The sequence below is a fragment of the Vulpes lagopus genome, chromosome 21 (assembly GCF_018345385.1).
Source record: "Vulpes lagopus strain Blue_001 chromosome 21, ASM1834538v1, whole genome shotgun sequence".
Taxonomy (NCBI): domain Eukaryota; kingdom Metazoa; phylum Chordata; class Mammalia; order Carnivora; family Canidae; genus Vulpes; species Vulpes lagopus.
Window position 1 is genome coordinate 42,186,574 of NC_054844.1, and position 20,982 is coordinate 42,207,555.

A 20,982-nucleotide genomic window follows, 5' to 3' on the forward strand; every position below is an offset into this window, starting at 1 on the left:
CCTTCGGCCCAGGGCATGATCCCGGGGTCTTGGGATCGAGTCCCGCATCCTGCTTCTCCCTCTGCCTGTGTCTCTGCCTCTCTCTCTCTCTCTCTCTCTCATGAATAAATAAAATCTTAAAAAAAAAAAAGAAAGAAAGAAAGAAAGAAAGAAAGAAAGAAAGAAAGAAATCAGAGGGGGGACCAGGACTGGCCTTTCCCTCAGGTGCTTCCCTTGAGGACGGTCACTGTCTTACTGTCCCCAGGGACACTCTAAGTGCAGAGGTACATTCCATGCTCTAGGAGGTGGAGGCAAGGGGTAGGTGTGTGGGGCGGGGAAGAGTGTTTAGCAAGCAGGGAGGTGGGACATGCCCCCAGGACGCAGACAGAGGTGTAAATGCAGCGGACAAAGCCAAGTGATAGGGTGGAGAGAATCCTGGTGGAGGGAGGTACGAAGAAACAGGCTTGGGGAGGCTCAGCCTCAGAGCCAAGAACAGCTCCCAGAGAGGGAGAATGTGAGGTGGGTGAGGTGGGGGGGCTCCCAGGAGAGGGATAGTCTAAGGGCTGTGAACTTGGAGGCCCAGGGGGACACATGTCCTGCAGAAGAGGGAAGGCTCTGCCCATCAAGGTCAGAAGAGGAGGAAGGAGGGACGGGCAGGTGGGCAGAGGACCCGGAGACAGGCCCATGAATGAAGCTGTGATTTAGGTGGAGAGAAGTCAGGAAGCCTGGAGGGAGGAAGGAAAGTCACCTGGTTCACCTGGGGGCCTCTGGGGCCTAGATACTTTCCAGAATTCAAGTTCTGTGCCTGCAGATGCTGGAGAGGCTGGAAAAGGCTGTTGGAAGGAGTCTGCACTCTCGTCATTGAGCTGTCCCCGGGGCCATCCCACGATGGCGCTCAGGTCCCCTGGGGCGGGGCTGGGGCGGGGGGGGGGGGGGGGGTGTCTTTCCAGTCCAACCCCCAACTTTCTAACAGAAGTAGATGGGGAAGAGGGCTGAGCTTGGCTGGGGAGCCAGGGCCTCTTTTGTCATCCTTCCCTCCCCCCTCCCTGCCTGCTCTGGCCTTAAGGAGACAGCTCTGGCCCTAGGACAAGGAGCCCAAGGGAGGGTTTAGGGCCGCCTAAAGGTTACCCCTCCCCATCATATTCTCCAAAGTGAGCCTCTAAGGGCAGGGTCAATGTCTATCAACCTCTGCACCTTTGGCCTCGCTAGGAGGAGTCCAATCTGTATTTACATAAAAACCAAACTCCTTGGGACGACACCTAAGGCCCTCACAGCCACACCTAGCCTGCACGTGGGCCTCTGGGCCTCGGCTCCCGTGCTGCTCAGACTCCTCTATTCTCACCCTTAGGGTTAGACATTGTGGGGGTTTGGTTTAAATTTCGAGGCACTGTGTTTCTTCTGACCAAGCAATTCTAATTCTAGGAATGCATCCTTCTGCAATGAACACAGGCACAAAAATAAATGCACAAGGATGTGGATTATGTAGTTTGTCACCAAGTTGTCACAAAATTGGGAAAAGCCCACGTATTTATCGGCAGGGGAAGGTGAAAAAAATTGGATTTAGCTGTATTATGGAATACTCTCCAACTTTTAAAAAATGAGTTAGACTTAAAGGAACTGACGTGAAAAGAGAGTAAGTGGGGACATCAAATTGCAAATGATACGGTCCTGGGTGTGTGTATATTTGTATATTCGTAGAAAAGGGGGGTGGAAGGGTTTATATACAGAAGTTATTACTTCTAGAGTGAACCAATCGGTATGGAGGCGTTGTAAAGATCGATTTCACTTTTGAAAGTCTTACTTTTCTGTATTATTTGGCTTTTCTACAGCATTATTTTTGTAATTAAAATAAGAATATTGGGACCCCTGGGTGGCTCAGTGGTTGAGCGTCCGCCTTCGGCTCAGGGCGTGGTCCTGGAGTCCTGGGATCGAGTCCCACATCGGGCTCCCTGTGAGGAGCCTGCTTCTCCCTCTGTCTCTGCCTCTCTGTGTCTCATGAATGAATAAATAAAATCTTTTAAAAAAATAAAAAATAACTTAAAAAAATCTTCTGGGATATTTAGCTATTTTTGACAATGGTGCCAATACTCATCAAGTGGGAAATAGATCCCAAAGAGGGACCAGCCACTCATTGCTAAGGGGAGGGTTTTCTGGGGCCAGGAGATAGTAGCACAGGGCTAGTGTCGAGGTTTTAAGGTTTTAGGTTAACTCTGAGAATGCTCAGAGGGGTGACTTTTAAGGAAGAATGTAGATCTTGGGTTAGGGTGAGCCCAGCCTCAGCTGAGGGGAGATTATGGAGCCTTATACCACCCCATCAGAGCCCTTGCCCTCTTCTTGACCACCTACCTTCCTGTCTCCCACCCCCAAACCTGGGCCGACTCTCTAGGTGTGGTGTTTGCTTTTTTCTCTTTCTTCTGCTGCACCTCTCACTCCCTGTGGGTTACTCTTAGCTGACTGCCCCCCGGAGAGGTTATGGTGTTTTTGTGTTAGGGGTGAAGAAACGGCGCCACAACAGAGCACATTGGTTGGGTCTATATCCTAAGACTGGGCTGGAGGGCTGTTGGGCGATGCCATAGAGAGTGTGAGGGATACTGGGATAAAAGGCAAACAACCAACACCTGATTAAGTGTTTGGCTGTTTAGTGCAACCAAGAGGAGGGCTAGGATTGGAGTCAGGAACCACGGCTCCCTATGGTTTACTGTATTAGCACGGCCTTCAAAGCCTTCTCAACTGGGCCCCAACCCGCTGTTCTACAGGATAGACGTAACCAGTAGCGCAGCAGGCACAGCAGGCACAGAGGCACAGTGCCTAGGACCCACAGATTTAGTTTTTAAAAAAAATCAGAAGAAATAAAACGAATCATATTCATCTTTATACCAATGCAGTTGTAAAACACAATTTAAGAATTTTTTGGTGAAGACAAAGGGACCTAGGTCCCATGAAAGTCACAATGTGGCCCCAACCCTCCAGCTTTCACATCCACTGCTCAGCCGCCCTGATGTTCCCTTGGTTTCTTGGCGCCACCTGCAGCTTTGTCTCTCTGTGACTTTCCTTATTCTAGACCAGTGCTTGTGTGAGATCCCACCTAAGGACTCATCTCATCCCTGAGGCCAAAGGTCAAATGTCACCATCCTTGTGAGATCTTCCCGGGTTCGCCTAGATGGAAGGACTTGTTCTTTCCATCTCACCTAGCACAGCTCTGAATACCTCCAGGCTTGTCCTGACTTGCTTCCATCTGCTTCCCCAGCTGGAGTATGGGTTCCATGGGGCAAGTCTCATCTTACATCTCATGTCTACATGGGCTTGACACACAGTATGCAGGCTAGATCGGGTGCCAGAGGATGTCTGGGGATAAGAGACAGTGATGTGATGGAACTTTTCAGATGTGTGTGGCTCTACACAGCCTGAATCAACTGACTTTCCAATGGGTCAGCCACGGGACAACGGGAGAGGAGGAACCAAAGGTGAGTTTCCTTTCCCAATGCCATAAAACCTTTATTTTTATTGGGATCTTAGGTCCAGTTTTTCCTTTCTCCACTGTGGCCATATCCTGGCCAGTCTCTCCTCTCACTCTGACTGGGCTACCCCAGATTGCTTCCCCTATAGGGTCCTGAAGGCTCTTGGGAATTTAGGAGACCTCCTGCAGTGTTGAGTGGAGGGGGGGGGGTGGGCAGGGAGAGGCAGCTGTGATCCCATGGCACCCTCACGTGGTGAAGCCCAAGATGACAGCCCGCTAGGAAGTCTTGGAGCCTTCTGGAAGGAATGTGAACTCTCCTCTAGGGAGCTGGGCTCTCTAGTTCAGGCCAAGCGCCCACGTGTGGTGGGGTCCAACTTGCTTGGAGAAGAGCTGACACGCGTGTTGGGTCCGCTCCACGTGGGGACTTCATGCAGGTACAGCAATCAAGGCTGGTTATGCAGTCACGCTCAATTCTACACACCGTCCCCCCTTCCTCACACCTCCCAGGGCTCTCGTTAGCCTTATCCGGGTTCTGCTCTCGGGTTGCCAATACCTTGCCGTGTGGTGTCAGACAAATTACTTATCTGGCCTTGGTTTCACAATATGAAAATGATAGGGTTGGATAAAAACAAGTTTCAGATGTTTGCTCGCAGACCTTTAGAAGCCCCTTTAGAAGGGGCTGTTGGGCACGGTCTTCACCTACCAACAACTTCACCCACTGCCACTTGGCTTTTCATCTACATTATGTACGGGGCATTGAAAAAAGGCTTGGGGGGGTGGGTTTCTTAGACCTGAGAATCACTGGTTCCGTGAGCTTGCTTTCCACTAACATCCCAGGATCCCCAAACGAGGCCGGCCTCGTGGCTGCCTGGCACCACTGTTCTAGGCTCTACGGAGACCAGCCAGATGTGATCAGCATGGAGGGAAAGAGGAAGGCTTACGCCTGATGTCTAGTGTTCTCGGGGTGTGGAAGAAGGAGCTCTGGCTCAGTGTTTGCAATCAAGTCTCAGTTGGCTCCCGCCATCCACTAGCTTTGGGACAGACAAGCCCCTTTATCTCTACCTCTGCTTTCTTATCTGTACAGTGGGCATGGGGGTTCCCGCCCTGTCTTGCTCCCAGGCTTACTGTGCAGGCGAAATAAGATAAAGGACTCCTGTCAGGGTGCTTTCTGTAAACGAATGGCTCTACCAACATCGGGCAATATCAGCAGGGAGACTCTTGTAGACCTCTAGAGTCTCCGTTAGAAGGTGCCACTTCACTGGTTCTGTGAGTGCTCCACACGACAGAGGACTCAGGACTTGGCCGCAGAGGTACTTTTCTTGAATTTAGCATTGCTGCCCTGGGCCCTGCCCTGGGCCCTGCCCAGGCTGCCTTCTCTGCCTGGAAGTCTGTCTCAAGGACAGAAGGCAAGCGCTAGGCCAAGTATCGCAAGTTCTAACGGGTTCTTCCACCAACACGGGAGAGGGAAAATGGGCCCTGTGTTGTTGCAAGGAACGGGAAGGTCCTGCCTTGATATCTGCTGGGTTTAGAAATCCATCTTTAAGGCCTACGGAGAAGCTGGTAATCAGGCTCTCAATCATCAGCTTCCCCCAAATCCTGTTTCCTGAGAGGCTGGGTTCCCCACGGGAACTCCCACGGGGGTGATCGGGGGTGTCAGTTGAAGACCCAGTGCTGGTGGGGGTCCCTGGGGTTGCAGGCGGCCATCGCTGGCTTTTTGTCCTCAGACGTCAGGCAGGTCCCGGATGCCCGGTTCCTGATTAGCTGGTCCTAAAAGATGACACAGCAAAAGATCAACCTGGGCTTCAGATAGCCAACGGTGCTACTAGGGGGCAATGAGATGGGGCACCATAAGTAAAAAGCAAAGGGAATGCAACAAGACACAAAGAGAACACTCCTCAATTTTTTTCTTGGGGTGTCAGATACCCTGATGGGATGGGTTCCTGAGTTTCCACCTGCATTCGGTATCAATTTCCTAATTCCGGCTTTAGCCAGAGCAGCTGGGATAGAGGAAGGTAGGACCATGGGGCTAGTATTTTCAAGGGCCCCTCCTCCAGATGGCCAGGCTCAGAGGCCTGAGCCCCTGCTGTATACCCCCACTTTCTGCCTTCGATCATATTTACACTCTTCTTTTCCCTGTGGCCCCAACATTAGGCTCCTTTCCCCCTAAGCCAGGGCCTGAAGACTGGCGTAGGGTGGGCTGTGGAGGCTCATGGGTAGGGCTAGTTTGGGTCCAGCACTGTAGAAGTTACATTCCATAACCTGAGGCAGTGTGGTACACTACAAAGAACTCAGGCTTTTAAGTCAGAATGATCTAGGTCTGAATCTCAGGCCTGCCACTAACTAGTGGTAGGGCTAGGGCCGGTCAAACTTGCTGAGCTTCCACTGGCTCATCTAGATGCGTGCTTGGGAAGAGCCTCTGAAGGATTAACCACACTCGGTGCGTGTGAGTACACAGCTTTGTACCTGGCACACACAGGGCAGGCAGGAATCTTCACCTCCATCTACTTGGGTTCAGCCTAAAAACCCTTGAGCCATGACAGCGATGGCCAAGGACCATTAACTCCCAATCTCGAGTTTCTATCGGCCAGAGCCAGACCTCACCAGACGTTGCTTACGCCCTGAGAACCCTTTCTGTCACCAAGCCCACTTTCTCCATACTTCCTCCATTGTCTCGATCCACCGTACGGCAGGAGATGCAGCAAATAAGGAGGGGGGCAGCTATGGCCGCACATTCTGGATTCTGAGCTTTCTGGGCAGCTGACTCACCTGGGTGAATTCCCATTCCTCATCCTTGGGGACTTGGCTATTTTTGCCGGTGAAGTGACAGCTCCTCAGGCCCAGGGTGCCAGCACTGGCATGTAGACACAGCTGCTTTGAGATGTTGTGGCGAAGTTCCCTCTGGGTTGTGTACTCAAAGTACTAGAAGTCAAGACAAGAGGAGGCGGAGAGTTTGCCCACTATCTTCCAGAGCCAACTGCCCTAAGACTCCAACCAGAGCTGACTTTCTGGGGAAGGAGCGAGTGGGGGCCAAAACATCAGTAATTCCTGCGCTACCTTCGGGATTTTGGCCACTACCTAGGTTTTACTGGGATACTAGTTACTTAATATTTTTTCTTTAAAGTCATTAAAAAATTTACTTAGCTTCGTTTTTATGTGTTATTTGTGAAATCATGTGCTTGATGTGCTGGTTTCTTTGTTTAAAACAAACAAATGTTCACCAATGTACTACCTAAAATGGTCGTGTAGGCCGGTGGTATAGGAAATGGCTTGATGATGACTTGGTCTTGGCTGCATATGCTGGCAGCCTGTGCATGGCTCACGCCACTCCTTTCCTTGCTTCGGCTCTGTTCCAAGTGTACTTACCAGACACTGGGCACTGCCCAGGCTGAGGGACTGGGTTCCGGGAGGTCACTAGTTAGCCCTCGGGGAAGAGCCAGGGCACTGTAAGGCATGGGGTAAATTCCCAGCATGCCAGGTAACTGTGACACGTCAGTAGATGGTTGTTATTTGGGGTCACTGCTGGGTGACAGAGTCAGAGCAGCAGTTTCTGGGCAGGGGAGGCATTAAAGCTGGGCGTGGGTGAAAGCAAGTGCTCACAGTTTCCATACTTACTCTAAAGCCTCACTGGGCACCTGGCACCCTCTAGGAAGTCTTCCTGATAAACAATCCTGCCCTCCCGCCCCCTCTTTAGCACCTATCGCCGACGCCCAGTGCTCCCAGATGTCCCTACCTCATGCCTCAGACCTTGTCTGTCTCTGCCATATGTTCCAACTCAGACTGGGAGCTGAGGGCAGGGGCGCTATCTCCTTCTCTCCCGGGTCTCCCGACCCTAATCCTCAGGAAAGGGCTATTTTTGTTTTAAACTCCAGCAGACTCCCAGCTGAGCCTGATGTAGGACGCGATCCTATGACCCTGAGATCATGACCTGAGCTGAAATCTAGAGTCGGACACTGAACCGACTGAGCCAGCCCGGTGCCCCAGGAAAGGGCTATTTTGAGTGGAGAAGAGGCCTGTAAAGAGAGGGGTTGTTTCACAAGCGGGCTTCTCTTGGGCCTGCCCGGTGTGGTAGGGCCGGGTACCTGGTTGCCGCCAAGGCCGTGGCAGGTGTACATGATGAGGGGCTTCCCCCCGTGGTTGTTCTCCCCCACATCCAGGCACTGGTTGATGCCGAGGTTCCTGATCTGCAGAACGGTGAGAGAGAGGGGAACCGGGATAACACAGTTAGGAATTTTGGGGTTTGCCGTGTGGGGCTCAACTGGTGTAAATGTGCATGGTCGGGGTTCTCCTCTGCTCATGACCCTAGAGGCCTGGAGGTAACAGCAAGGGGAGGCGCTGAGCCCAGAGGCTGAGGGGACCTCCCAGGCTGCCAGGTCTCAGAGAAGCCCTCAGCGCGTGAGAATTTCCTCATGAGCAATGATTCTCCGAGAGTGATCCCCGGACCGTCAGCAGCACCTGAAGACTTGTTAGAAATGTCAGTTCTCAGGCCCCGTTCCCGTCCTACTGAATCAGCAATCTGTTTTAACGTGCCTTCCAGGTGATTCTGCTGCAGGTGGATGTTTGAGAACCACTGCTTATGGGCTGTTTCCCCCTTACAAGGTCTTGGTTAATCTCTAGAAGTCCCAGTGGCCTTTCAGTCTTCCTTCAAAGGGGTGTAGGGAATGTGCCATCCCTTGTGGGGCGAGTGGTTCTGAACTACCCCTGGGGGTTCCTGTGATGATGGGTGGGCAAGCTGGTTGTTAAGACTTACAGCTCCATAGAGGGTGGGCTTTAGGTCGGGAACAAACATCTCCGGATAGATGTTGTGCAGGAACCAGGAAAAGTTGTGACAGTGTAACTGCTCCCTCAGCTTCAGGCGTTCCGAAATGTCCCCGAAGGATTTCTGTCAACGAAGCCAGCCCCCAAAGGGTCAGTTCCACCGGGCCTGACCTGCCTGGATGGCTGAAGTAGCCCGGAGGTTCTGCGGTCACTTGCTCCTGGTCAGAGCGGGTCTCCTGCTCATTCCTGGTCAGCACCTGTTGGGGCTACTGGCTTATCCCATCTAACCGACCCCCCCTCCTTGGCCTCCTTCCTCCCCCATCTCCCGGGACTTCCCTATCTGTCTTCTCCCAGACCTCAGTTCTGAGCCCTCTCAGAGCAAAGCCCTTCCTCCTGGAAGAGGTTCTTCAAATCTTTTTCCCTCCTCTCCTAAAAGATGCCAGGACTCTCCGGCTGGGGGTGGGGGTGGGGGTGGGTGGGTAACAGAAGCTCCTGTCCTCAGTGCTAGCCTTCAAACTCTGGCCTCCCCGAGCTCACGGGGTCTGAGGGGTGACGGGAGGCACCAGGTAGTAGAGAAGTGCGGATTTCTACCATTAAGTCCCTGACGAGGGTCTGGGATGCTACACTGCTCTTCACCCAAACACCTCCCAAGCGCCCTTTCCTCTCACCTCTTGGGCCATCTTTGCTGCCTGCATGTTTCTCCGATAGAAAATCTCCTTGTAGTTATCCATCCAGACCTCAGCCAGGCGCACTTGGTTGCGAGCAATGACACTGACGCCCTTGGGGAAGGTGTGGGGACTCTTGGTACGGAACACATGGCCTACCACAGAGCAGGGGATGATTTCCAGCTGGCCCCCACATTGCCACACCTGCCAAAAGAAGACAAGAGATAGAGCCTTGAGGGGTGGGTAGTGGGTCACTGTCCCCCCAAAGCAGCTCTGTTCTATTCCCAGGGTGTGAGGATCCCAGGTCTAGGGACTTAGGGAAATGGTGCCCTCTCCTAGAAAAAAGGACATCGACCAGGATTCTTCGTAGGCCCATGACTATGTAATCCCTGGCTCTATGATGGTAGTTCAAGGCTGATTCAGGCCAATGGAAATCTGCAGGGTGCTCCGGGTTGTCAGGGCCCACATTGGAGAAAAAACAGCTGGCTGACTTTGTGTCTGTACACCAACTCTGAGCTCCGGCCACTTGGCTTGTTGACCTGGAAATGTGATTTTATCGGCTCACCCAGGTGTTACTGGAAACCCAAGCTCCCTCAAATCAAGATGGACTTGTGACCCAACTAGAGCATTGGCGCATCAATTATAGCAAGGACGTCAGTTTCCAGGTGGGCTGTGGTAGTCACCTGGACCGTTAGCACATCAGCTTCCTGAGAGAGAGACTCAACAGTGGTCTAGCTCCTGAGCCTAGAATCAGAACCCTGGGAGTTCCGGTGACTGACCTGGTGCCCCTTCTCTATGCTAGTGGGCTGGTTTAAGACACCCCCCCCCGCCGACCCGGGTCCTCTCTTTTTTACATTTTATGTTAGTAGATGTGTTGTTATTCGGTTTACTACAGCAGCAGCAGAAATACGTGTCATAGTCATAACAACACAGGCACCAGAGACACGCTTGGTGTGTGCCAGGCACCGTGAGAAGTGACTTCGTAAATGAGCTCATCTGCTTGCTAATGACCCCAGCGTGGGGGTTCATGTGGACTGTATGGAGAGGAAATCCTTTCTTCCTCACCCAATCCTGATTTGCCTTACTCCTGGAACGCTCAGAGTCATGGGGTCCACCAGGGTTTGGGCCTCCGTCTTCAGCGATGCAGGGCTTGCTGGGCGGGGCGGGGAGGGACACTTCAGAGGCCACCAGGGCCTGTGTCCTCTGACCTACGGGCTGATCTTTCCCACCCTCATCCTAACACTTTTCCCACAGACCTCAAGAAAGATGTCACCAGGCCCCAGATGTCTGGTTCCCCTAAGACATTCTGGTAATTTGTTCTGAGTTGTCCACTCGGATCCCCAAAGCCCTACTGCTACGGACAGGGGTGGGGGGAGCAGAGGAAAGGTGATGCCACGACAGGGAACAGCCACCCTTTTAGGTCCAGCTCCAGATGTCACATCCCTGAGGCTGCCACCACCTGGGAGACAGGGGCTCGGGCTGGGCCCCCCGGGAGGCCGTGGCTCCCCCCCAAGCCCTCCTCACTCTCACCCGGAAGGACATTTCCACGTTCTCCCCTCCCCAGATCTCCATCTGATTATCATAGGTACCGATGTGCTCAAAGTAGGACTTGGAGATGGAGAAGAGGCCGCCGGCAAACGTCGGGGATCTGGAGAGACAGAGGGAGAAGCATGTGCATCTTTCGCGGGGAAGCCGGGCCACCCACGGCCGCCCCCGCCGTGGCCCCCGCCCCGGCTCACTCATTCAGCCCAAGTGTCCCCCGGGCTTCACCGGGCTCTTCCCCTCTCCTGGCCCATCCAGCCCTAGGGGGCGAGCATCACCGTCCACGGAGAGGCACCTGTTCCATGGGCCGCGGGGACCCACGGGGTGCAGCCACGCGGCCCAGGGCGCTGTCGTGGGAGTTCGGTCCCCACCGCCCGCGGCAGAGGCAGCAAAGTTCTAGAGCATCGCAGACCCTCAGTTGTCAGAGCGGCGCGGAGCTGTCTTCGGAAGGGGGAGCAAACCACGAACGAATGAGCCGGGAGGGACCCCATTCTGTTTTGGAACCCCGGGCCTTCCCACGGACTCGAGAGCCCGTGCTCGGGGGCCCCGGCCGCTGCCCGGGCATCGGAGGCGACAGGTGGCAGGCGCTCCTGGAAGCAGTAGAGGGGACGTGGAGGCAGGCTCAGGTGGGGCCGTGGGAGTGTCTGCAGGGTCCAAGGAGCTTCTGGCTTCCCGACAAAGGCAGGGAGATCCAGCTAAGTGGAGCTGGCACAACAGAGTCTCATTCCTAGAACTCGGACGCCGCGGTGCTGGGTGCTGGGTGCTGGGTGCTGGGTGCTCAGTGCTAGGTGTTTGGTGCTCGGGAGAGAGGCTGGGCTAAGGCTTGAGGGAGGGGCCGGAGCCTAAGGAAGGCCCCGCCAGCCCTTGGCATCCTGCCCAGTCAGCCGGGCTTTGGACAGGGCTTCGGGGCCCTCGGTGGGCGGCTCCGTGTGCTACGGCCCAGCAGGAAGGGACCGGGACCACCCTGCAAACCCAGAGCCCATCCAGCGCTTTCCGCACGGCAGGCCTCCTCCAGGGCTCCCCCGACTGATGGGCCAAGGAGCCTGGCCCGGCGTCAACCTGCGGCTGCTCCCGTCACTGCTCCGGGCAGGAGCTGCCTCCCAGAGCCACTTTCCAGAAGGAATTTCAATCAGAAGACTCTCATGCTCAGGCAGGCTTTCTGGCCTCCCCCAGGCACTCCGAGCACCCCGAATGAGTCCTGGGGAGGCCCGGGGAGCCCGGGGCTCGGATGAGCACTGTGCAGCTCTCTGCTGCTTCTGGGGGGTGTCTCTGACCGGCCCGTCTCTTGGCCTTGAGAGGCTTCTCTGCCCAAGAAGACCTCCGGGCATAAACCCTGCCCGGGGAGCCTCAGTGCAGCCCCACACCCCGTCCACTTCCGGAGACACCCTGTTTTTCCCTCTGGGCCCCTTACCTCTCCCCTTGGCCACCTGTGAGCTCTGAGAGTGGGGGATGGGAGGGGACTGCCCGCAGGCCTCCTGGCGGGGGTGCTGTGCAGAATGCCTGGGGGGACCCCACACACGGGGGCACTGAGCCCAGGGAGCGAATTCATGCCTCAAACACCGGAGCTTTGTCTTCTGCTTGCGTGGTCCTCGGACACTGGAGCAGGGGACAGCAGTGATGGGCGGGGAGCAGGTGCCTGGCTCCCCGGTTTGAGGGAGGGGGGCTCTGCTGCGGAGCACAGCAAACAAAAGACCTCCGTGAAGCAGAGGGCCGTGAAGCAGAGGGCCGATGGGGAGTTCAGATTTCTTTTCTCTCTCCTGCCTAATCTCTTCTTCTTTCCCCCTGCGGTTGCTTCTTTTCCTCCTTCTAGTGGAGACGGAGCAGCTGGCCGGCCAGGATCCACGGGGCTGCTCCCTGGGGTACCCACGGGGTCCACTCCACTGAGGCTCTGGGCAGCAGTTCTGAGGCTGTGGGCCTGGGGGGGGGACGAGCTCACCCTCTCCTTTCAGGCCTTCCCTCTTACCCTCAGCTCCCCGCATCCCCAACCTCTGCTTCCCCCCATCCCTAGTGTACGTTAAATTTCCCGGCCAGTGTGGGAAAACAATGACACAGGCGATCCCAAACCAGGGGATTCTCTAAAAGTCACTGCCCAGCTCAGTTTGGCTGAGACACCTGTTCAAATAAACTTGTGGGGGCGCCTGGCTGGCTCAGTCGGTAGAGCATGTGACCCCTGGTCTCAGGGTCGTGAGTTCAAGCCCCATGGTGGGCGCGGAGTCTACTTAAAAACAATGAATAAATAAAACAACATAAACTTGTGATCTCTGGCAACAGCACGGGGCGACGTGGAGAGGGAAGGAGGGGGTGGGTGAGCGAGCGGCAGACACAGCCGGCACCAAACAGTGGGTAAGCTTTCAAGTCTCCGCCCTATAGCTCAGGGGTGGGCACACTATGGCCTACAGGCCGAAGCTGGCCTCACTTCATAAGGCTCTGGGCAAAGAAGGAGTTTTTACACTTTCAACGGTTGTTAAACAAAAACAAGCCAACAAGGAATAATATGCAACAGGCTGTCCGCAGCCGGCAGAAACTAACTTCCTTGCTATCTGGCCCCCTCGCGGAGAAGTTCAGGGCAACTGTGACAGCGCAGACAGTGGAACCCTTGTCTGTTTGCTTTCAATAGGTTTTCAGTCTTTGCAAAGACTCCCGGTGACCTGGGAGTCCACGCCTCCCCGTGACCAGGGCGATTCCACAGTGGCCTCTACGCCCCATCTCCCGGGGCCTCTGCATGGCCCGGTCATGCCCTTCCACGTGTGGGGGGGAATAAATAGAGGCAACAAGTGAGGCCCTTCCTCGGCGCCTGGCCCACGGTGAGCGGTGAAGAAGGGCCAGCGGTGGTGGGAGGCGGTGCAGGGCCGCGGGTGGGGCGCGGGCTCTGGGTCCGGCCGCCGGGATGGGCATGCTCACTGCACCGTGTGCTACTGCATCATCTGGGGCCGCTGCCCATCCCTAGGAGGCCGTGCTCTCACCTGAGAAACAGGCGAATGCCAGCCCCCACCTGGGAGGGGATGAGTAAGGGAAGTGTGTCACATGCTTCATGGAGCGCCCCATACGCGGGGGCCTAAGACGGTCCCTGGGAGCCGGCTCGGGGCTCGGTAGGCTCTGGTCCTTACTTGATGGGGTAGGTCTCATCCTTGCGCCTCTGCTTCTCGTGGGCAGGGATAGCCTCCCAGCCGAAGGTCAGGCTCCAGTCAAAGTTGCCACGGCTGTGGACTCTGCCCCTCTGGACGGGCTTGGAGAACTCAAAAGTGTTCAGGTCGATGGTGACGATGTCCGGGCTCACCACCACCGTCTCATCCTCAGCGATGCGAGCCAGGAGCGGCTCCAGCCAGCCATGGAAGCACTCACCTGCGGTGGGGACCAGGAGTCGGCAGTCAGGGTCGGGCCCGCGGCTGAGCCCATGCCCCACGCCAGCAGGGAGGCTCGGGAAGACCAGAGAACCTTCCACAGACTCCCCGGGTTAGAGACACACAGGCAGGCTCCACAGTTGTAGAAGGCAGAGAGAGATTTCCTGAGCCGCTCCTGTCCACCCTCCCTCACCCAACCCAAAGGTGGAGGTAACTTTGAAGGGAAGAGTGGAGCTCTCAGGGGAGTAATGTGGTCAACTCAAATGATCCAAACCACGGGGAAGGCCCTGGGTGGGGGACCCACCCTTCAGGGTTTCCAGCTTATCCACTCAATCAGCCCTTCTCACCCAGTGTGGATTTCAGAAAGGGGGGGTACCCCCTTTCCCCAGGGGACCAAACCTCAGCTCCAGCTCCAGCTGTGGAATAAGCATCCCTTCCGCTGGTCTAGCCCCTTGAGATTTTCAGTAAACTGCACAGATTACTGTATTTGGCCTTTGGAATAGTTAATCTTGTTGGTGAGTAAAGTCTGGTCTCCTCATTCCCATTTTACAAATGGGGAAACTGAGGCTCAGTTACTGGCAGAGCCAGAAGGCAAACCCAGGTCTCCTCACTCTGAATCTAGCACTTTCCCTAACACATATCACCGCTTTCGGGGAACAGATTCTTCCCAGACAATGGTGGGGAGGTGTTGGCTTTTGGGGCAAAGGGGAGGCCTCTGTGGCTCCGTGTGGCTCTAGGGGGAAGCTCCACACAAACCAGTTTCCAGTGGTGACGAGTGGACTCTCTGAGGGGCTGAGCTCAGAATGAGGTACAGAGCAAGCAAGGGAGGGGGGGCGTAATCTAGGCTCCAGAGCACACGCCCTGTGACTGCGGGGTGCCAATTACTTTAGGGCCTTGTGCATCTGCTGATCAAACATCCCTGGGATAGGGATGAGCAGAGGGCATGAGAAGCTGGAGTGAGTCCCAAGCCACCCCGAGCCCCAGAGCAGCAGGGGTCCCGTGAGGCACCCTCAGGCCTCCTGGGTGCGGGCTGGTCTCGTACTCACAGTGGGCATCCAGGAAGGTGAGCACCTGCGCCTGCGCCACGCTGGCCCCCAGCAGCCGGGCGGTGATCAAGCCCTTCCGCTCCTCCTGCCGCACCACCCTCACCACCTGCAGCTTCTTCACGTACTGCTCCAGCTGCTCCTTTAAGTATTCTGGAAGGGACAGTGGCATTGGTGCCAGCTCATCACTTTGTCGCCAACCTGCCGGGAGCACCCAGCGTGCAGGCCCATGTGTGGCCCCCTGCCAGCCGGGCCCCCCGCGCCGGGAGACTGCTCTGCTGCGCCCACCCTGGGCCCATCTACCCAGGAACCCCTCTAAGCCGGGCCAGGACCTGGGGTTGGGTTCCTCTAGTCTCAAAATTAAGTATAAACTGCCACCAAAGGCTCTCAGCGGCCCCTTGGTCTCTGCCTCTTCTTAGCTACCATCTTTCGGAACCGTGACCCAGTCTCCTGTCCCTTCCGCACCCGGGGTGGTGGCATCATCTCTCAGGAGCTGGGACTCCCCGCCTCCCGGACAGGCACACACACGCAAATGGTGATTCCTGGCTTGCTGGTCAGCAGCAAGAAGTCGTGCTCTAATCCTCTTTATTAACTCCTCCGCATGGAGAAATCTTTAAGAAGATGAAAAGAGACGGAGCAGCTTTTTTACTAAATTAAAAAAACGTGGGGCTCCGGGGTGGCTCAGTCGGTTGAGCGTCTGCCTTCGGCTCAGGTCATGATCCCGGGGTCCCTGGATCCAGCCCCGTGTTGGGCTCCCTGCTTCTCCCAGTCTCCCTCTGCTCCTCCCTGCCCTGCTTGTGCACGCTCCTTCTCTCTCTCAAATAAATAAATAAAATCTTAAAAAATAAAATAGATTAAATAAAGCATGTACCAAGTGTCCGCCCCGTGCCGGGCACAGTGGTGAGCCTGCTGCCCAGAAGTGGCGACTGCAGGTAGGTGATCGGTGACCTGCCAGCGGCAGTGCAGGGCGGGGGGAGCCTGCCACGGGCACAACCGTCCCGAATGTGGGGGGAGGGATAGCTCTGCTGAGATCTCCAGCTCCTTCTGAGCAGGGGCTTACTTCATGACCCTGTTACTCATTCTGAAATCCTCAGGGCTTTCCGAACAGCTCTATTCTGAAACAATCCATCTTGAAACATATTCCAAGTCTTACTTCTGGTTTTTAACTGCTGTATGGTGTATCCGTGCCGCTGTTCTGTTCCTGACTGTGCAGAATTGGGTTGCCTACAGTTTCAGAAGAGGTGGTGAGGGCAGGTGCCACAGGTGAGTGGGGCCGCCCTGTTTGGGGCTGTGGGATCAGCCCAGTGCATAGGCCCTGCTCCAAAGGCAGTGTTAACAAGATGTAGGGCCTCAAATCAATCAATTTTGGGGGTGTGTGATTGATTTTCCTCTCTCTCTCCCCGCCCCCACATACCCACATGCTATGCCCAAATGCTTGAGCACCTACCATGTGCCAGTCATTGAACCAGGTTCTTGCGTGTTGACTTTCTTACTTAATCTTTTCTACAAAGATTAAAATGTTCTGAAATCTGGGCATAATCTCTGATGTTTAGGAGTCAAAATCAGCCTCATTTGGCAGCTTCAGTCCAGCACTTAGTTAACACGTGCTAACACACTGCCCGGTTGCCAGACATCACCCAGGGCAGGGACCAGCCTGGTCGTGCCCCGAGGAAGGTTCTGGATTCATAATCCAACCACAGTCCCAAGTACTGGCTCTAAAAGGGAGGAGGAGGGGGGAGCGCCAACCAGGAGCCTCACCTTCTCAGCATGAGGTTCATGTTTCCCCTGAGAACTAGCTTAACTGTGCTCAGAGGAAATTCATGGTGGTGGAGATAACCTAAGGACAAAGCATCATAGGAAGTGGGTTTTGTGGTAAGAGACTGAGAAGCGCTGAGCTGTGAACCCCAGGGGGTGCTAAGCAATACAAAGCCCTTCTCCCACGCCTTCCTTCCAGTCTCAGGGGGTCAGGCTGGACCTGGGGATTCTGAGCATGAGCCTCAGGCCCTTCTAGGGGAGTGAGACAACTCCCCTCAGTTAATGGCTGTCCTTCCTGTCACACCCCTGGATCCACTGGACATATGCCCCGGAGATGAGAACAGCAGAGTGTGGAGACACACGCAAACCCATCCATACTCTCTAATGTCCCCAGGCGTTATCCTTCTAACTCAGGTTCAACAACCCACCAGCCCAACACAGTTCCATTCCTCCTGACTGGGGTCTATGAGACTCCTGGGAACCTCTAATACACATGCATCACTCAGTCCCACAGTGTGAAGTCACATCCATACGCAGATGGCTCCTAGGGCTTTTCTACTGGCCTTGCCATCTTCACTTGGGTGTGGAACAGAACCACAAACCTAACACGCCCAAAACGCAACTACAGACTGCCTGCCAACCTGCCTCGTCTCGTCCTCCGGCTTCAGTACGTGGTCCCAGCATCCCTCCGGCTGCTTTAACCCAGGAGTCATGCTGCATCCTTCCCTTTTCTCACCCATCACAATCAGCCCATCGGCCAGTACTGATGCTCATGCTCTCTCAAATAAATAAGCTCTTTTTTGAAAAAAAAAAAAGAATAAAATATCTAGGAATAAACTTAACCAAAGAGGTGAAAGACCTATATTCTGAAACCTATAAGACATTGTTGAAACAAATGGCAGATGACACAAGTAAATAGAAAGATACACCACCTTTGGATTGGAAGAGTGAATATTGTTAAAATGTCCATACTATGGGCAGCCCGGGTGGCTCAGCGGTTTAGCACCGCCTTCGGCCCAGTGTGTGATCCTGGAGATCGGGGATCGAGTCCCACGTCGGGCTCCCTGCGTGGAGCCTGCCTCTCCCTCTGCCTGTGTCTCTACATCTCTGTCTGTTTCTCATGAATAAATAAATAAAATCTTTTTTAAAAAAGTCCATACCACCCAGAGCAACCTAGAGATTCAATGCAGTCCCCACCAAAATGCCAGTAGTACTTTCTGCAGAACTAGAACAAATGATTCTAAAATTTGCATGGCACACCACCGATCCCAAATAGCCAAACCAATCTTGAGAAAGAATAACAAAGACAGAGGTAGCAAAATTCCAGATTTCAAACTGCAAGCTAGTGTGTTTAAAGCACAAAAATAAACACATAGATCAATGGAACAGAATACAGAGCCCAGAAATAAACCCAAGCTTATATAGTCAGCCTATGACAAGGGGGCACAATTATACAATGCAGAAAGAAAACACCTGTCTCTTCAATAAATGGTATTGGGAAAACTGGACAGCCATATGCAAAATAATGAAACTGGATCGCTTTCTTACACCTTACACAAAAATGAAATAAAAATGGATTGAAGTCCCAAACGTAAGACCTGAAATCATAAAATTCCTAAAAAAAAATAGGCGGTAATCTCTTGAACTTCACCTTCAGCAATATTTTTCTGGATATGTCTCCCTAGGCATATTTCCCCAGGGAAACAAAAGCAAAAATAAACAATTGGGACTACATTAAACTACAAAGCTTCTGCACAGAAAAGGAAACTATCAACAAAATAAAAAGGAAACTCCCTGAAAGGGAGAAGATATTTGCAAATGATATATCTGGTAAAGAACTAATATCCAAAATATATAAAGAAGTCATACAACTCAACACCGAAAACCAAATAATCTGATTAAAAAGTGGGCAGAGGGGACACCTGGGTGGCTCAGTGGTTGAGTGTCTGCCCTCGGCCCAGGGCGTGATCCTGGAGTCCTGGGATTGAGTCCCATGTCGGGCTCCTCGCATGGAGCCTGCTTCTCCCTCTGCCTGTGTCTCTGCCCCTCTCTGTCTCTCATGAATAAATAAATAAAATCTTAAAAAAAAAAATGGGCATCTTCTTTTCCAAAGAAGACAGACAGATGACCTACAGACACATGAAAAAAAAAGATGCTTAACATCACTCATCATCAGGGAAATGCAAATCAAAATCACAATGACATATCACCTGATACGAGTCAGAATGGCGAGTATCAAAAAGACAAGAAATAAGTGTTGGTGACGATGTGGAGAAAAGGGAACCCTGTGCACTGTTGGTGGGACCAGACATTGGTGCAGCCATCATGGAAAACAGAATGGAGGTTCCTCAGGAAACTAAAAAAAGAAGTACCAGATAATCCATTAATTCCACTTCTGGGTATTTACCTGAAGAAAACAAAAATGCTAATTTGAAAAGATACATGCACCCCTATGTGTACTGCAGCATGATGCACAACCACCGACATATGAAAGGAACCCAAGTGTCCACTGGTTGATGAAGGCACACAGGTGTGGTATATACACACAAGGAATATTGCTCAGCCATCAAAAGTAATGAAATCTTGGCGTCTGTGACAACATAGATGGACCTAGAGGTAAAACGTTAAATAAGTCAGAGAATGACAAATATTGTATGATGTCACTCATATGTGGAATCTAAAGATGCAATTTATCTATTTGTTTTAGAGATAGAGAGAGTGAGCATGAGCGAGGGGAGGAGCAGAGGAAGAGGGAGAAGCAGACTCTGCACTGAGCGCACAGCCCGATGCGGGACTCGATCCCAGGACCCTGAGATCATGACCTGAACTAAAACCAAGATTCGGAGGCTCAACGGACTAAACTACCTACGCACACCACTCACACGTGGAATCTAAAAACTAAAACAAACAACAACAAAAAGAGAAAGAGTTGGGACGCCTGGGTGGCTCAGCGGTTGAGCGTCTACCTTCGGCCCAGGGTGTGATCCTGGAGACCAGGGATCGAGTCCCATGTCGGGCTCCCTGCATGGAGCCTGCTTCTCCCTCTGCCTGGGTCTCTGCCTCTCTCATGAATAAGTAAATAAAATCTTTTAAAAAAGAGAGAGAGGGCAGCCCCGGTGGCCCAGCGGTTTAGCACCACCTGCAGCCCAGGGCGTGATCCTGGAGACCCTGGATCGAGTCCCACGTCAGGCTCTCTGTATGATGCCTGCTTCTCCCTCTGCCTGTGTCTCTGCCTCTCTCTCTCTGTGTCTCTATGAATAAATAAATAAAATCTTAAAAAAAATAAAAAAAGAGAGAGAAAGAGTCATAAATATTGAGAACAAACTAGTGGTCGCCAAAGGGGAGGGAGTAGAGGGATAGGTGAATAGATGAAGGGGATTAAGAGGTACAAACTTGGGGGATCCCTGGGTGGCTCAGTAGTTTAGTGTCTGCCTTTGGCTCAGGGTGTGATCCTGGAGTCCCGGGGATTGAGTCCTGCGTCGGGCTTCCTGCATGGAGCCTGCTCCTCCCTCTGCCTGTGTCTCTCTCTCTCTCTCTCTCTCTCTCTCTCTGTGTCTCTCATCTCATAAATTTAAAAAAATCTTAAAAAAAAAGAGGTACAAACTTTTAGTTCAAGGACAAGTCATGGAGACGAAACGCACAGCATGAGGAATATATACCACAATATGTAGTAATATTGTCATCTTTGGTGACAATGGCAGGCATTTCATGATGTATATAACTGTCCAATCACTACATTATGTGCCTGGAACTAACACAATATTGTACGTCAACTACACTTCAATCAAAAATTCAAAAAGGAAGGAAATCTTGACGCGTGCTAAGACACGGACGAACCTTGAAGACATGATGCTAAGTGGAATAAACCGGGAACGAAAGGACAAATACCGAATCATTGCTCTTCTACAAGGTACTCAGAGTAGTCAAGTTGACAGAGGCAGAAAATATAATGCTGGTTGACAGGGTTGGGGGAAGGAGGGCGGAGGGAACCGTTGTTTAAAGGGGACAGAATTTCAGTTTGGGAAGAGGAAGGAGTTCTGGTGATGGATGGTGGCGATGGTTTCACAATAAGAAGGTATTAAATGCCACTGAGTGGTGCACTTAAAAATGGTTAAGATGGTAAATGTTATGATATGCATATTTTACCACACACGCACACACAATCCAAACACTGATCATTGCTCACAAAGGTCTTGTGACTCAGTTTTGTGAGTCACCTCTTAAGCTTTTTCTTTAAAGATTTTATTTATTCATGAGAGAGACAGAGAGAGACAGAGGCACAGGCACAGGCAGAGGGAGAAGCAGGCTCCACGCGGGGAGCCGGACGTGGGATTTGATCCCGGGTCTCCAGGATCACACCCTAGGCTGAAGGTGGTGCTAAACTGCTGGGCCAAAAAACAAAACAAAACAAAACAAAAACAAACCACTGGGCCCCCCGGGTTACC

At 53.1% G+C, this 20,982-nt stretch overlaps 1 protein-coding gene across 6 annotated transcripts in view; it reads right to left on the minus strand.

Annotated features, from left to right (window-relative positions):
• Window positions 1-2,831: 2,831 nt before the first annotated feature.
• The window catches only part of GALNT6 (polypeptide N-acetylgalactosaminyltransferase 6), a 36,476-nt gene continuing 18,325 nt past the window's right edge, over window positions 2,832-20,982 (minus strand). For all 6 annotated transcript variants that reach the window (XM_041736461.1, XM_041736465.1, XM_041736464.1 and 3 more), the window contains 8 exons: window positions 14,786-14,935; window positions 13,506-13,740; window positions 10,387-10,504; window positions 8,860-9,060; window positions 8,184-8,315; window positions 7,516-7,617; window positions 6,203-6,355; window positions 2,832-5,203 (listed from right to left, as the gene is read on the minus strand). In XM_041736461.1, the coding sequence (XP_041592395.1) occupies window positions 5,090-5,203; window positions 6,203-6,355; window positions 7,516-7,617; window positions 8,184-8,315; window positions 8,860-9,060; window positions 10,387-10,504; window positions 13,506-13,740; window positions 14,786-14,935 (1,205 nt within the window). In that variant the 3' untranslated portion in view covers window positions 2,832-5,089. The remainder of the gene's footprint in view (window positions 5,204-6,202; window positions 6,356-7,515; window positions 7,618-8,183; window positions 8,316-8,859; window positions 9,061-10,386; window positions 10,505-13,505; window positions 13,741-14,785; window positions 14,936-20,982) is intronic.